Below are 16,486 nucleotides of genomic sequence, written 5' to 3' on the forward strand. Positions count from 1 at the left end.
TAACCTTGCGTTGAGAGATCCACGATCATAATCGGAAGCAGAATATATCATAGTAATATGTGTATATATATATATATATAAGTATATATTATGGCTAACATTCAAATGCTTTAACCATTTGACTCAAACACACCATTGAAAGAGATTTACTCTTTTTACTATAGTTGGCAACTAATACCAAGACACAATTTTCCAGAATTGCAAAGATCCTGATATTTTATTTCACATCTACACGTTAGACAGCAGTTCGTAACACATGTCGTTGCTGTAGAATCAACATAAAAGTTAATTTAAAAAATGAGGAAACACTCAATGTCAACACATATACAACAGCCTAAATAAATAACGCTCCCATTCACAACTCCTCCGGTATTTTCTACATAAATTAAGGCTTGATGAAATGAGCAACCACCCAATAAATCTGATCTGATATCTTACACGTGCCCAATTTAACCGGTAACATTTACAATGGGATTGCATTTGTTAACAATTAGATAAAACCTCGGTCAACATGAACTAGCCATGAAGGCAGCATTATTCATCTAAGCTCATGCCAGCTGATGCAACACAGCTAAAATGAATAATTGTATTGGCATTTACCGACATAAACGAGATGCTGAAAAACTAAATTGCTCATTGTTAGCTAATGCATTTGCTAATGTTAACAAATACAACCTGCAAATTGTTACAATTTAACCTTAAAACATCACATCACCACAAAGATGTACAAGAAAAGGCTACTGCATTTCAATAGCTTATCACTACTTATTTTACAATATTGCACATAATATGGCAAACCAACCACATGATGAGAATGCTAAACGTTTCATACTAACAGAGAGCTAAAAGTGGTACGAGACCAGAAGCCGAAGCTTCGGATTATAAAGCTGCTTACAGGTTCACATGAGAACCGAAGAGCAACAGGTGATGCCGCTTCATCCAACATTAGTACCTGTTTGCTTATTACAAACCTGAAAACTCTAATGTACAAATAGAAATGATCACTATGGGCAGTCACCGATAACACCTCACCTAAAGTGACATAAAAGGAGATATTTTGAAGAAGGTCGGTAACCAAACAGTGCCAGCACCCATTCACTTCTATTGTATAGAGTGGACACAAAACAAATGCAAGTGAATGGGTGCCGGTTAACAACGTTCTTCAAAATATCTTCGTTTGTGTTCTGCGTTAGATGAAAGTCAAACAGGTTTGAGATGACTCAAGGGTTAGACTATTTTTTGTATACCAGTCTTAGACTTAAACCTATGTTACAAATGCAATCTTGGAAACCTGATTCATGACTTGGGTATGTGGGCTTTCATGTGGCGCTGTTTGGAAGACCATATGGGAAACCCAACACATTTTGAGAGTCTGTGGACTTGATTCTATCAACATCATCACCTGTCAAAGAAACAACGAATGCGTAAAATAAAAGTTATGTATGGACCGCTAAGTAAGAGGCACTTTGCCAATGGAACACAATCTTGATCCATTACACGTGTATTATGTGCATCACAATTTGGTCCAATGCCTAAAACACACTTAAATAAAATCAATGTGGTAATTAAATAAGGACAGGGAGGTACAAGCTGGTCTACCTTGAATTCACCTGTAAATATTAAAATGGTCTTGAGGCAACTGACTAAAAGAAACTAAAAGGTAAATGAAGAAAAAATGAAACAAAACATAAAGTTCGGCAAAACAAAATAAAATTTAATGATTGTAAATGCCATGGCAAACAAATCAAACAAAAGGAAACACAAAAGCAAAGAAAAAGAACAAAACACAAAAAGCCGCAAGGCTTAAAGTCTTAAAAAGCATATGGATTAGTACTGGATATCTACTTTCAAAATAACAACCAAAACATAATGTTTAACCTAGAAAAAAGAAAACAAACAATCAAAACAAAACAAAAACTTTAACCATAAGATGCTGATGCTCAAATGTGATTACATGTTTTACACAAATACTCAGTACCTAGTGTTTAAATGTCCAAATATTTTTTTGGATATGCTTAGGGATGTGCAGCCCGCACCTCTGATGGGGAAACTAAACCTTCCATCCATGTCTTTGGTCCTACTTAGATATCGATCTTTTAAGAGGGTCCCTTACAAAACATCTTAGCCTTTTTAAGATGAAGTCCTGAACAAACTATTTCAATTTCGCACGCACGCACTCAAGCTTGCTTGCTTATTTCTCTGGAGGATGCTCAGGATGCTGGATTTAAAACTCAGATTTCAACATCTGTATGAACATGTGAAGACCGGAGATATTTCTGCCAACCAAAAAAGTGCTACATTATTGAGAGCAACGAGGGGCAATGTGTCAAATTAAGGCATTGTAAACACTGAAGAGACAAGCGAAACGGACAAATCGGGGTCTTAAAGCCAGCACCTGGTGAATGAAGTGTTTGACCACATATATGGCACACAGCAACAGTATCAGGCTAACAAACACAAATTATTTCATCAAATGCAAATCTGGTGGAATATTGGGAGAACCAGAACGCCTAAAAACACTTGCATTGAAGCGTCCAACAGCTTCAATATAAAAAACAGAGACAGAGAAACGTGAACGTACGCAAAGATTACACTAAAATGAAAAGTTTCTCGTTTCAACTCCATGTCAATTCTGGCTTTGCAGAAAACATGCTTCTCCTTCATTTGCCTCGCAACCCTGCTTTCTACTTGTGCGACTTGCTTGTTTTGAACGACACTTGTAGAATCTTGTCCCCGAGGCGATAGCCGTTGAGGCTGGCGATAGCCATGGCTGCCTCTTCATAGTTTGGCATGGTAACAAACCCGAATCCTTTGCACTTGTTGGTGTTGAAGTCGCGGATGACTTTGACGTTCGTGACGGCTCCGAAGGGGCCGAACATCTGCCACAGGATGCCCTCGTCTGCATCCTGGCCCAGGTTGTAGATAAAAATACACCAGCCTGACGAGGAGCTTCCTGCCATGTTACCACCAGACATGCCACCCATGTGGTCCACATTCATGGGCGAGAACCTGAAGATGAGAAGTCACACATGAGACCATCCTCAGAATATCACAAATCGTTTCTTAGACGTGTATGCCTGTGAAACTGAGAGCTACACAGTAACCGAGAAATGCCATAAACGCACAACTTTATTCATACCTGAATCTCTGGGCCTGGTGATGGACGGGACCCCCGAAACGTCGAGACTGTGAGTGGTAAGAAATCTGAGAAATGATCGGTGTGTTTTTAGCCTGGTTGGGGTTGGCAGCGAATTTGACGGTGATGGGCTCTGTAGAGCCCGGCGGCTTCTGCCCGTTCAAGTCATTGATGGCCTCCTCTGCCTCGGCTCTCTTGTCGAATCGAATGAAAGCCACACCACGAGAAAGCCCTGCAGAGCCAGCAAAAATAATCTTAATGCATGCCAGCGTACAGAGCAAACCACGCGCAACATTTTATCTACCGACCTGTGGCCTGATCGACAAGAATGCGGGAGTTGATAATTCTGCCGTATCGTGCGAACATGTCTTCGACATCCTTCTGCGTCATTGTTTTAGGCAGTCCGCTGATGTAGAGGTTGGCATCCTTTATAGTGTCGGAGCTCGGCCGGGCATACGACACCTGACAGAAAAAAAGAAGTTATGATAAATGGTTAGATGGAGACGAAACACTTCACTTGGAGAAAAAACAAGGCATTTAAAGGGTAAAGCTACTTCTAGTGCTCTAGCACAGAAATGGGCATTCAAAAAATAAATGTTAAAATATTCAACTTCCTTTTCTTACATTGAAATAAAGTTGTGGTATCTTGTAAGCACTTAAAAACCCAAAATAAAAACGGCTTTAAAGGTCCAGTGTATGAAATTAAGCTAAAACTAGCGGTGAGGTTGCGAATTGCCACTTCCTTTCAAAGCACGACGGTGTCATTGTCATGTTTTCGCGTCTTTGTTGAAGGAGTTAACGTATTTACGAAACGCGCTCTGTAGAGCAGTTCGTCCGTTTCGTGCTACTGTACAAACAACATGGTTAATTCCATGCAAGGAGACCTGTATGTAGATAGAAGCAGCTCATTCTAAGGTCATAAAAACATATCACTTCATTATGTAAGGTCTCTGAAGACATAGTAACGTACAGTATATTGCATTCCTGTCAATAGATCCTCCAAAAAATACACATTGGACCTTTAAGTCAACATATTTTTTTACTTCAACGAATTCATATAAATCTTTAAATGACGTCTGATTTAAAGGCCACAACCAGACTCTCATCCGATCTCCCGGAACGATTCTATTCAACTCAAAAAATCTTTTCATCGTTCTTCCCGTCGGGTTCTCGCTACCCCGGACGAAACAGAGGTCGGAAGCAATGACACAATTGAACTGTACACAGGAGCACCTTTTGTCACATTACCTTGATAGTTTTAGACTGTAGTCTCAGTCCATTGAGAGTACTGATTGCTCTTTCTGCATCACTAGGGTTAAGATAGTTAACAAATCCGTACCCTAAACTGTGGCCTAGAAAAAAAAAGGAAAACAATAAAACAAAACAAAACAAAAAAATGCAATGTTCCAAATACAAAGAAAAATCATCCTAGTATCAAATGTAATGCCACAAAACAACGTCCATTGACTGAGCTTCTCCGTCAACGCTGACATAAAGGTTACATTAGACAAATACATTTTCAATTTGATGAATCCCAACAAAGCCTCCGCGTTGTGTAATTTTTTTTACAGATTTTTAGCTGTACGCAAAATAAAGCGCTTTTGTAATGCCTCCAAATCCAGAGGAAAAAAAGACAGGCCGAGCCTTCACATTTCATTAATAAGTTGTTCTGAGAGCAGTTTGCTAAGGGCGGCTGAACACTCGCCTGCTACTTTGTCACGAATAAGTTTGGCAGATTCCACCTCCCCGATGCTGCTGAAGAGACTGCGCAGCTCATCCTGGCTCATACTCTGAGGCAGGTAATTCACGATAAGGTTCGTATTGGCGTCCTTTGGCTCATCGGCCATGTGATCTTCGTAACCGTTCGACATGTCATTCAGCTCCTAAAATAAGAAACATTGTTACAAAATAAATTCTGAATTATTACACCTACACCCAGAATCGTATTCATTTTAGCTATAATATCAAAGAACATCAACATCCATTCCTGATTTAAAGGGCTTAGTGCCGAGCTTCGAATAAACGTAACATTTTTGTCCATTGGTGTTGATGCTTATATTATTACTGCGCTTAGTGTGAAGGGGCCTCAAAGGGACAGTTCACCCCAAAAATAAAATTCTGTCATGATTTACTCGTCCTCTTGTCAAACCTTTCTGACTTTTTTTCTTCCGCACAACACAAAAGAAGATATTCTGAAGAATGTTGGTAACCAAACAACTGGGGGACTCACTCGCATTGGTTTTGTGCCATAGACTCCATACAATAGAAGTCAATGGGTGGCGTCGCTGTTTGGTTACCAACGTTCTTCAAACTGTAATCGTTTGTGTTCTGCAGAAGAAAGAAAGTCATACATGTTTTGAAACGACATGGGGGTGAGTGAAAAATCACTTATATAGGCCCTTTTCACATGACGTCACGCATCTTCCGTTCCGCCGCGAAGCAGTGTATTGTTACTTCCGCTAGCGCCTTATGGAGTTTACCAAGTCCCTTGCACAGCTGCCACAACTACGGCAAGTCGCTAGGGACAAGATCAAAAGCTAGATAAAGGATACAAACTCTTCATTGAACAGTTTGATTATGAAGGTGTTTTGTTTTTCCGTTAGCGAAGGTGCTAGGATAAGTACTCGAATAAGTGTTCTGTCAGTCAATAACGTTACGAAATATAAACATGCCTGATACTGAACACAATAATAATATTACCGACGCCTTGACCACTCGTATTATCAGTCAGCGTTGTTAAATTCTAGTGCGACAGCAAAACGGAAGTTATGATTCACTGCTTTGCAGCAGGCGAAAGTTGAATGACGTCATTGTGAAAAGGGCCAATTAGGGCACTGCTATACTTTTATTTATCACTTGTGAACAACACTGCCTCTAATGGAACGGAGGTGAAACTGCAAGAACCAATAAAAATGCAAAAACAAATGCCCGTAAGGCTTAACACCCCTGTGCCATTTTAGGTGAAGGTGTATAAGAAACTGATCTCTGTGGTCATTCTGATAGTGGACAGTGGACTATTCATGCTGAAAGACAGGTCTTATTGCATCAACCGTCACAGATGAAACAAACATTATTATTACAGACACTCTTACAACCCAACCCTCAAGCTGTTTGATATAGTGAATTCAGAACTGAAACTCTCACTATGAGCAATGTAAATATTTAAGAATAATATTAAATCGATCCTCAAAATTGAATTAATCATTAAGAACATAAAATCTTTTTAGCATTTAATTATTGTTAACATCCCTAATCCCTATAGACCACTTCGCAAGATGCAAACACTGGTCCAGAAGCACGTACCGTTTCAATCTGAATTGATTTTATTTTTTAATCTTCCATACATAATTCAAGCATAAATGCACTAGCTTAACATTTTGATTCGGTTATAAATGTTTTGTTGGTCGCATTTTGTTAGACTACCTCAACTTATCACCATTAAACTAATAATTGCTCTCTTACGAGATGACTTCAAATCCACATTCAGTCCCCGATGGACACAACTTCTACTCACTTTTAAGTATCTAATGTGTCCCCTTCTGACTGCCATGAAGAGCCGTCAAAGATTCCGACTCTGAAGATACTAAAAACAAAATAATAAAAATACACGCTGAGAAAATAGGGGGGTGGTGGAAAGAGCAAAGGCAGGTTGGGGGTCAAAGAAAGAAAGCAAAATAAGAAAGCAAAAAGGTGAGCCGCCTTCTGATACGACCTGTAGAAAAAATATAACAACCGTTGAAACTTTAAGACTGGTGTCATTTCATTGTGTATTTTTAGCATCTCACTTTGAGGCTCTTCTGTCTTCAACAAAAACACAAAACATGTAAAAAAAATATATACATTAAAACATGTCGTTAAAGGAATAGTTCACCCATAAATGCTGATTAACTCATGATTTTGTCATCCTTATGCCCTCCCAGATGTGTATTACTTACACCTAACCACAAGACTTATGAGTACCAATGAGATTCAAAATCAGGGGCTGCCAAACTTTTTCCGTCCCACCTAGACCACTTCGCAAGTTGCAAACACTGGTCCAGAAGCACTTCCAGTTTCATTGTTATATTTTGTCTTAAACATATTACTTTGATTAGGTCTTATTCTGTTGGTTGTATTTGATTCAATTCAAATGTATTTTCGTTTTTCTGTAATGAGACTGGAAGTTATTCTGGACGCGCATCTTTTGAAATGGTCTATAATATCACGGTATTGCTATTGCGACACGAGAATGTGTTATTTCCAAATGTCTGCGTATACAAAAAATAAAATTTCAACTAGACGCAATACATTTAATTTCAAACCAAATGATAGACCTGTATAATTGCTCTTTTTTGACATCGCTTATTGCTCCCCGAACTCTTTGTAAGTCGCTTTGGTTAAAAGCGTCTGCTAAATGACTTAATGTGATGTAAATATAGACCATGTGTGTCGGGTAAAAATAAAGCCTGACAATTACTATATTATTAGTCGTATATTAGAGCAGCAATTACATGATTTTATTTTTTTTCTGTAAACACAGCTCATACCTTAGAAAAACGGTATAATAACGGTATCTTTATTGGTTCTTAAGGCGTTTAAACCTCGGTATACCTTGAAACCGGTATTCGGCCCGGTAAAAGACAATTACAAGATGCTTTTCACTTTGGGGTGAACTATTCCTTTATATTGAGGTCACAAACACACATGACAAGACTTTTAAAATAAACAACCATAGAAATGGGAAAAACAGGAATGCATTGAACGAACTGGATATAAGCTTTTCAGAAACAGCTATGCAGACTACATTGACCCGAGCCAAAATAACTGCATTTACACAACATCTTAAATAAGAATAAAATGCATGAAAAGCATTTGCATGGGAGGGGGCGTGAAATGCACAACTCCCTCGCGGAGCAGGTCGCGACTCTTCCGGTCATTACTGTCTGAATTTCTGCTTCGTAGCTTAGCTACCGATCAACAACCGTGTGCATGACACAGCATGCGCATAAAAAACACATTTTTATTTCAGATCTGCCCTTAGAATCACCCACAACACGAGGCCTCGCCCCTAACACCGTCCCCTTATTTTCACGACGACTCGCCCTGGAAATCCCCCGCGACTGAGTTCAAACTCGAGCAGGCTGCGTAGAGCGGCCTAAACTAAATAATGCGAGGCCCGCGGCGCAAAGCGGACATCTGGAGTCCCGATAAACACGCGCAGACGTGTCGTTTAATAGTCGTGGGAAAAAAACAATACTCACTAGATTGAACGTAGCTCCGATAGTGCGATATAATGGACGCGAACGGGTTGTCTGCAGAACGTGGCGCTGCTACGCTCTCGTGATACAGAACACGCACACGCCGCGAGGGAACAGAGAAAGCGGAAGTGTCGTTCCGCCCACTTCGCGCAGCGCTGCGCAGACCGACTGGCACGCGAGAACGAAATACCGCGAGAGTAAATCAAAAGAACAGCTATCGCCTCACTCTCGCGGTAGTTGTGTAATAAAATTAGACAATTGGTGTGGTATAACTGTGACCGTTTATTATTTTGTCGTGCAAAGTAAATAAAGTTCTATTTATATATGCATTCTGTATATATATATATATATTAATTCAATTCAATAACATTTTATTTATATAGCGCTTTTCACAATTTGCATTGTTCCAAAGAAGCTTTACAAGGGAAAATAAGAAAAACACAAAAAAGGTATAACACAATACATGAATAGTTTAACTTGTTATATAAACACATGGTATTCGTATAGTATATTATATACATTAAAGCAGTGTTCCTCAAACTTTTTATGCGATTCCCCACTTTGGAGGTAGGGGTCCGAGCCCCACCTGTCCCCAATAGCCAAAAAAAGTAAGGCGTACATTTAAATGTCGTTGTCTTGTGAGTGTATGGTCAATAATAAAGTAATTAATAGAGACAAATATGACTAAATGTCAACCCATTTGTCACACCCCACTTGTCATGTTTCCAGTGGGGCCCACCCCACACTTTGAGAAACACTGCATTAAAGTAATAAAAATATCGCTTATTGCTCCCCGAACTCTTATAACTCTTTGGATAAAAGCGTCTGCTAAATGTAAATGTAAAGTTAATGCTTTAGCTGTGCGTGATTCGTGAATACATAATTTTATAGAACAATGCGATGCGATGTATACAGAACTCAAATTTGATGTTGAACCAACAAAATAAATTGTACACGCAAACATTTGTATGGCATTCCATAGACTTCCGTTGATTTTATATTAGGCTTGTGACATATTCTATCACACAAATATAACAACATTTGACCGAACTATGAGGCTTTTTATTTAGTGAGGACCAGTAAAAGTCGGTTGTAATGATAATTCACTGTATAACTAAGGACATTTGGCCTTCACAAATATAAAACCTGTACACACACACATGTACCGGCGCATACGCACAGTACAATATTGGTACAATACAACTAAGAATGATGAAGCATTTTGAAGAAGCTGCATTTGCATTTTATCTCAATAATTTAGTGTTGGTCGAGGATTTGATATTCCTGTGGGGCGTGATGTTTCATTAGATGTCCCATACTTATTGCAGAAAATATCTGCAGAAGAAATCATCGGATGTCAGTGTACGGTAAATGTGGTAAATGATCAACTCATTAAAAGAACTTACAAGAGTTAAGATGACCCCCAATGATGAAATCATAATGACATTCAGGACCAGGTGTAATTTATCCTCAAATTCAGTCTGACATCCCTAGAGTAAAACAACAACAAAAAACTTGTTGACACTGTATGAAAATGTCTGTAGGCCTCATAAAAAAATAATAATTATATTCTCAGATACTGAACACTTGTCCTCTAGACCAATTTTTTGTATAAAGAAGCATTTTCCTAACTAAAACTATTAACAATTACTATAAAATCCAGAACAAACTTATTGAAATAAGTAAATTAAGCTATGGAAACAGTGAAAAGGTTAACTCAAATGTGATGCAGTGCATGAACCTTATTATAGAGAAGTTTGGGTAAGTATTCAGTCCCAGTGCAGTTGTGAAAGGTGTTATTGCAGCAGCTATGAGGAACCTCATATTTCCCACTGTGATTAAACCAGGGTGTTTCCAGCCAGTCTGTATAGTTTGTAACACCGCAACATTGCAGCTGTAACAAAAATGTGTAATGTGCCAAACACATATGGAATCCATACATACATTATGTGTGTGTGTGTGTGTGTGTGTGTGTGTGTGTGTGTGTGTGTGTGTGTGTGTGTGTGTTATGTGTGTGTGTGTGTGTGTGTGTGTGTGTGTGTGTGTGTGTGTGTGTGTGTGTGTGTGTGTGTGTGTGTGTGTGTGTGTGTGTGTGTGTGTGTGTGTGTGTGTGTGTGTGTGTGTGTGTGTGTGTGTGTGTGTGTGTGTGTGTGTGTGTGTGTGTGTGTGTGTGTGTGTGTGTGTGTGTGTGTGTGTGTTTACTAAAACTGTCCAAATACCTCACTTTGTAGGGCATTCACTGCCCGGGTATCAGGATCTTTAGGATCACCACTGTAGTTTTGAAACACATCTTTGAGAGGAGCCAAGTCTACATCAAGCTATTAAACATGAACGTCACTCACTTAGTAAAACCATCTAGTAAAATAAAAAAGTCGGTACATTTAAAAAAAAAATTTCTTTACCTTGCCCGTATGAAAGTAAGCCAACGCTGAAGCAGAACTCATAGCACAACTCACAACTATAAGGAAATACACAAACTGAAAAAGAAATGCACGCCTGTTACCATCAGTGTTAAACGTGAACATACGAGACATATAATAATGTTCTTTTTCTACTTTCTGAACTCTTTTCATCCTATTCCTCACCAGAGCTTGTAAACATGAGGAGTCGATGTGTGCCAGCACACAGCCAAGGCTCCCACCGATGAGTAGGAGAACTCCACCAATAACAGCCAACACAACAGGCAGAACTATATAGGACCTGCTCAAAAACAAGCCCATATATCTGTATTTAAGCAGCAAGAATGCTCCACCCAGACAAATCCAAATCCCGAACAGCTGGACAAAGTGGAGAAGAACAGCAGGTATTAAAACAAAGCATTGACCCTTTGGCAGCATCCGCAGTATCGAACTGTTGGACACAGACTATATAGGAAGCCTAACTGATAAAACCAAGTAGGAGAAGATAGTCTCACCAATAAAACTAGACAAGCGATCTTGATGAAAATGTTGAGAGTTCTTTTCGTATGATCCATGTCTCTCTGTTAAATCACTCCAGATCAACTACGCACTCATTGCTCGTCCAGTCCAACTTCAATCAATCCGCACGCGCAAGCAAAAGCGCACTTCATGTATTGTTAATTAAACGAAACTAAAACTGATGGATGCGGAAGTGAAACATATGTGCTTTAACTAATGTTAACAGATACAACTTTTGATTTAAAAAGATTAGTTCATGTGGAAACACCTCTTTTAAATGTATGTCGAAGCTCAATTTTGTATAGGTATAGTTTATATAGTCAATCAATTTTAACTGACGGAATCGTATTGCAACGCGTTAGCTTATTTATTTGTGCATTTTGATGAATGGCGTTTTATTATTAATACAAATGTTTGAAAATGACAGTATACAGATCGGACAATAGACCACACAAAGAGGAAGAGAAAGAAGAATGAAAACGAAAGAAAGAAAGAAAGAAAGAAAGAAAAAACACGTATTTCTCCTCCTTCCTATGGACAAATTCTAAACACATAAAATAAACAAAAGAGCATCCGTAAATACATTGTGTGGTAAATAAACGGGATATTATGCTGAAAAAACGTCTGCATACATTTTAACAACTTGACATTTTTTGGGTTGTTTATAAGCAATACAGATTTAAATAAAATATAAAAATTCTCACAAATATATATTGCAGCCAAGTGCAGATTTGACAAACTTTTGTTTATGAATATAATATTCCCCATGTAGGATATAGAAATTCACCACATAATCAAACATTTTACATTCATTAGTATATGAACATATAACATATTCAAGAGATAACATACAAACAATATTTTTAGGGCAAATAAAAAGGCACTAACGTAAAAAGAGTTTAGGTTTGACGTCATTGCTTTGCGACAAATTCGCTTGTCATTGAGTCAAGATGGCGTCGGCGGCAGATGCTCCAGACACAGAGCTGGATGAATTATTGGACAGTAAGGTTGGAGATTGTGTTGTGAAAATGTTGTCAGATAATAATCAACGATGAGTCCTTTTTATATCGGCCTTCTGTTATCCAGCGTTTACATGGCGTTGACAGAGTAATGTAGAGGCTGCTCGGGTAACTAGCCTGACGTTTGTTTCAGTGATTGTTATAACTGTAGATATGATATAGCACTAGAGCTTTACTTCAACGTGTCCTCTAAACTCGCAGGTTATGTCCTGTCGGGTTTCGCGTGCATCTGACACCCAAAAGTGCTGTCTTCTTCATGCTATGTGATTGGATGAAATCAGTCACGTGACACACAGCGCTGTCATAACATATGCCATACCTTGACCCTTAGTGTTTCCTCACCTGCAGATGCTCTCAGTGATTTTGACAAGACTAATGTGCCACCAGCGGCCCCTGAAGCCCAAGCTGCCCCTGATACAGGAGCAAAAACTGAAGAGAAGGTAATAAACACCGTATCAGGTCTAATATGTTTCACACAGACTTTTAAACGACCCGAGTAAGGATGACGTTAGATATCTTGAATATGGCTAAACTCCCTTCTAGGGTTGCACCGATACGTTAATGTTGGCCGATTCTTTAACATTGATATACCGGATCTAGACATTAATATAACAATTCATAAGACCGAAACAAAAGACAAAAAGCGAATAGCTGCTTTTACTTTTTCCCCTGAAAATCATGTACCAAGCCTACTTTACACTAGTTACAGATTATTAAACCTTCAAACAATTTATAGATGTTTTCCCGAGCAACACAGAAACAATTTCTTAATAGCCACAAGTCTAGCAGGTCTCATGACAGAAAGCATTCAGACAGCAGTCTGATTCAAACAATATGCTTCTGTTCCTATAATGTACACTTTCATAAATACTGAATCTACATACTGTACCTACATTAACAATGTTTTGATAATAGCAGTAAGTGAATGATCACGACAGAAAGACAGTACTGTTCTGTATTTTAACTGTGAGCAGCGTGCAGCTGAAGAAGTTTAACCAGAGGAAGTGATTTATCGGCTATAATATATCGGCATACATTTTTATTATCGGCGATAACATTCAAAATGACCATTTATTGGGCGATAATTTATCGTGCATACCTACTCTCTTCAATAAGGTGATAGTGTAGCTTGGTTCTTCCGTAGTGATGCTCTTGTGCTAACCTTTTACACTTCACATTCTACACGGAGAGCAAGTTGGTTCACACTTTTACAGATATGTGTGGATTACTTTAGGGGGACAGTTGCAATGTAAAGCATCAGATATTTAGGGTAGTTACATTAGGAAAGAGTCACGAGTAGACATATCAGAAGTTGTTAACACACGGAGAGCCGTACACACAATCCTCCAATGATGTTGGATTCTTGAGTGAGTTTTATTCAGTGCTGCTTACGGCTGCTGGTTAATGCTGGTTCATTTCATCCCCAGCCACCTCTGCTGGAGGACAGTAAGTTTTTCGAGTCTCTGTTTGACGGGGAGATGGCCAATCAGGCACGAGAGGAATGGGAAAAAGCAATGAGCGAGCTGGCTCAGGAGGAGCCTGAGCTTTTGGATCATTTTCAGAAGCTGTCCGAGGCTGCAGGCAAAGTCGGTAAGTAATCATATAATACAGATCTTTGAAAATTGTCTTTATTTTATTTTGCTGTTAGCACAGTTAGTTTGATTGTAAAAAAATTTTTTCCATTTAGGCTCAGATGTAGCTTCTCAGCAAGAATTCACCTCCTGTCTTAAAGACACCCTTAGTGGCATGGCAAAAAATGCAGACAACCTGCAGGTAGACCTTCTTTGAAACTTCTAAATTGTTAATTTAAAACAATCCGAGTGGATAAAATGAAGCCATCTCTTTTAACATAATGCAGACTGCAGGATTGGCCGGAGAAGACTTAGTTAAGACCTTGGAGAACCTGGGATTGAACGAAAATGGGGAGGGACCAGACGATGGCAATATTCTCCCTATTATGCAGTCTATTATGCACAATCTCTTGTCCAAAGAAGTTCTGTACCCTTCTCTTAAAGAGATAACGGAGAAGGTGAGATGTGTACAGCATCTGCACAACTGTCTGCATTGATGTACATCTGCAGTTAAAGAACGAATGTAACTCAATTTATCTTTAGTATCCCGAATGGCTGGAGAGCAACAGGCAGTCCGTCCCTCCAGACCAGTTTATGCGGTATGAGCAACAGTACAAGATAATGGGAGAAATATGCACACAGTTTGAGAAAGATGGAGAAGGAAAGAACACCTTTGAAAACATTCTGGAACTTATGCAGAAGGTAAGAGAATGTCTGTTTTCAGAAAAGCAGTTGGAGTAGATTATCCGAAATTACATCTGATTTAAATTCTTTGTTGTTTATGTACATCAGCTGCAAGATTTGGGTCAACCTCCGAAAGAGCTGGCTGGAGAGGCAGTGAGTGCTATCCCCTATCTATCTCTCTCTCCCTTTTCTATAAACCTCTAATGTTTCTTCTCTTGCAATTCCAGCCTCCTGGCCTAAACTTTGACCCAGAATCTCTGCATCTTCCCGGAGTACAAGGGGTCCCAGGAGCAGAGCAGTGCTCAATCATGTGATCTCAGTGAGGTCTAATCACAACACGTTTAACAATGACACAGATTGGAACGAATTAGGAGAACCGGAGTTGGACACGATTGATCATGCTCCCCTTTTAAAGGAGTTATTTTGTGTCGGCGCTGAAACTGTGAACGGTCACTACATGCATTTTACCTCATAGTTCTTGTCCACAGACTTCCTTTGATTTTTTCAACCTAATTCAAGTAATTTGCATTTAAATGAAGTTTGATATCATGTGGGCTGACAGCTTGGAAGGGTCTTTGGAATTTTGTAAATCTCGTAGATTTACATTCGAACACATTTGACAAGTGTGTGTCATTTGTGTTGCGAACCATTGGAGACAAATTAGTGGAGCAGGATGGGATGAGTGTACAATAAATTAAGAGTATATATTTTTAAAGTCTCAAAATACAGCCAACGTAAGGTTTTCAGGTGTGCAAATTCTGCTACCATAAGGTTCAGTATTGCTTTTAACAACCGAGTAGCTCTTAATGTGTCGATCTGTTTTCATACTGTAGTGTCATTACAAGGATTACATGATTTGACATTATCAGTGACCAAAATTGATCCCTGCAATCCAAATTCTCAAATTACTACGCTGTTGTGTAATACATCCCAATGTAGCATTCTGATTCCTTTAGATGGCACGTGTGATTCGAGTAGAATAATTCACTTTCCTTGTGTCTTTTTCAAGTCTTCATATCATCAGGTAGATCAGTAGTGGACATTTTTGAATAACCATGCAGACACGATTCGGTCCCAGTCATTCCTACGTTGGTGCCTCTGTGATGTATTGTGCTACTGTCGACCTTAATAATTTCGCTGATGCTGAAATATGATGTTTAATCCATGGAAACTTCGAAAGTGCAGAGAGGAATATAAAGCTATTTACTTTTAAGAGGTCGTTGAGTCTTTTGAGTGAACCGGTCTGAATGTGTATGGGACATTAGAGTTCATCAGAGTTGACATAGCAGTGTGACAGCGTGACATGATACCGTGGCCAAAATACAGACTACGGGAAGATATAAAGGTTGTGTGGGCATAACCGAAGGATTTAAGGGTTATAACACTCAGGGGTTGCTCAAACACCCAAGCACTTAAATCAGCTCACCCACATTCTGTATCCTGTTATTATGTTCCCTGTATGGCTCATTGGTCTTGTCATACTATACTGTCTAAGAGAATTAACTGTAAAAATCGACATAACTGTTATAAACTAAATTTGTTTTAGATGTTTGTTTATGCCACATTGACAAATAAACAAAGGTAAAAGATTTCAAATAAGAGATTTGCCTTCATTTATTGTCATGTATTTTAGCATTTTACACCAAATATCCACACTGCGTATTGGAGTGTTTTTTTATTATTATTTAAGGCTATTTTTCAAACAGAAAATAGTAACTGTTAGTGATTGAAGCTAAAATCTGAATAACATTTAGAGGAGTGTCTCTATAATTATATCTGGAACAATAGCGACACCACCCGGAATAAACAAATCTCTTATTTACAAAGTGATTTATTGAGATATCTTTCTTTCTTTTTTCTGCATATATCTTTCATCATAAGAAAAAAAATATTTTTGTAGTATAATAGGCAGTATAATACA

At 38.7% G+C, this 16,486-nt stretch overlaps 3 protein-coding genes across 4 annotated transcripts; 1 reads left to right on the top strand and 2 right to left on the bottom strand.

Annotated features, from left to right (window-relative positions):
* Positions 1–192: 192 nt before the first annotated feature.
* On the bottom strand, positions 193–8,503 carry elavl1a (ELAV like RNA binding protein 1a). Of its 2 annotated transcripts, none has more exons than XM_079453351.1 (7): positions 8,377–8,503; positions 6,651–6,848; positions 4,842–5,019; positions 4,385–4,488; positions 3,445–3,598; positions 3,140–3,368; positions 193–3,009 (listed from the first exon to the last, which is right to left on the bottom strand). In XM_079453351.1, the coding sequence occupies exons 2-7, from the start codon at positions 6,684–6,686 to the stop codon at positions 2,685–2,687; spliced, it is 1,026 nt and encodes a 341-aa protein (XP_079309477.1). In that variant the 5' UTR covers positions 6,687–6,848; positions 8,377–8,503; the 3' UTR covers positions 193–2,684. The 2 variants fall into 2 exon arrangements, with proteins under 2 accessions (XP_079309477.1, XP_079309478.1); XM_079453352.1 differs by having other exon boundaries at positions 6,651–6,719; positions 8,377–8,488.
* Positions 8,504–8,637: 134 nt separating this feature from the next.
* tspan37 (tetraspanin 37) lies at positions 8,638–11,633 on the bottom strand. The gene is made up of 7 exons (XM_079452103.1): positions 11,288–11,633; positions 10,959–11,150; positions 10,776–10,850; positions 10,593–10,691; positions 10,115–10,267; positions 9,780–9,863; positions 8,638–9,708 (listed from the first exon to the last, which is right to left on the bottom strand). Exons 1-7 carry the CDS (start codon positions 11,345–11,347, stop codon positions 9,631–9,633), a joined length of 741 nt encoding a protein of 246 aa, XP_079308229.1. The 5' UTR covers positions 11,348–11,633; the 3' UTR covers positions 8,638–9,630.
* A 559-nt stretch (positions 11,634–12,192) lies between these two features.
* On the top strand, positions 12,193–16,158 carry pex19 (peroxisomal biogenesis factor 19). The gene is made up of 8 exons (XM_079452102.1): positions 12,193–12,293; positions 12,659–12,750; positions 13,738–13,900; positions 13,998–14,083; positions 14,169–14,339; positions 14,425–14,583; positions 14,674–14,718; positions 14,793–16,158. The coding sequence occupies exons 1-8, from the start codon at positions 12,242–12,244 to the stop codon at positions 14,877–14,879; spliced, it is 855 nt and encodes a 284-aa protein (XP_079308228.1). The 5' UTR covers positions 12,193–12,241; the 3' UTR covers positions 14,880–16,158.
* The last annotated feature ends 328 nt before the right edge of the window (positions 16,159–16,486 follow it).

This window comes from Barbatula barbatula, assembly GCF_947034865.1.
Source record: "Barbatula barbatula genome assembly, chromosome: 3".
In the NCBI taxonomy this organism is placed as follows: Eukaryota; Metazoa; Chordata; class Actinopteri; order Cypriniformes; family Nemacheilidae; genus Barbatula; species Barbatula barbatula.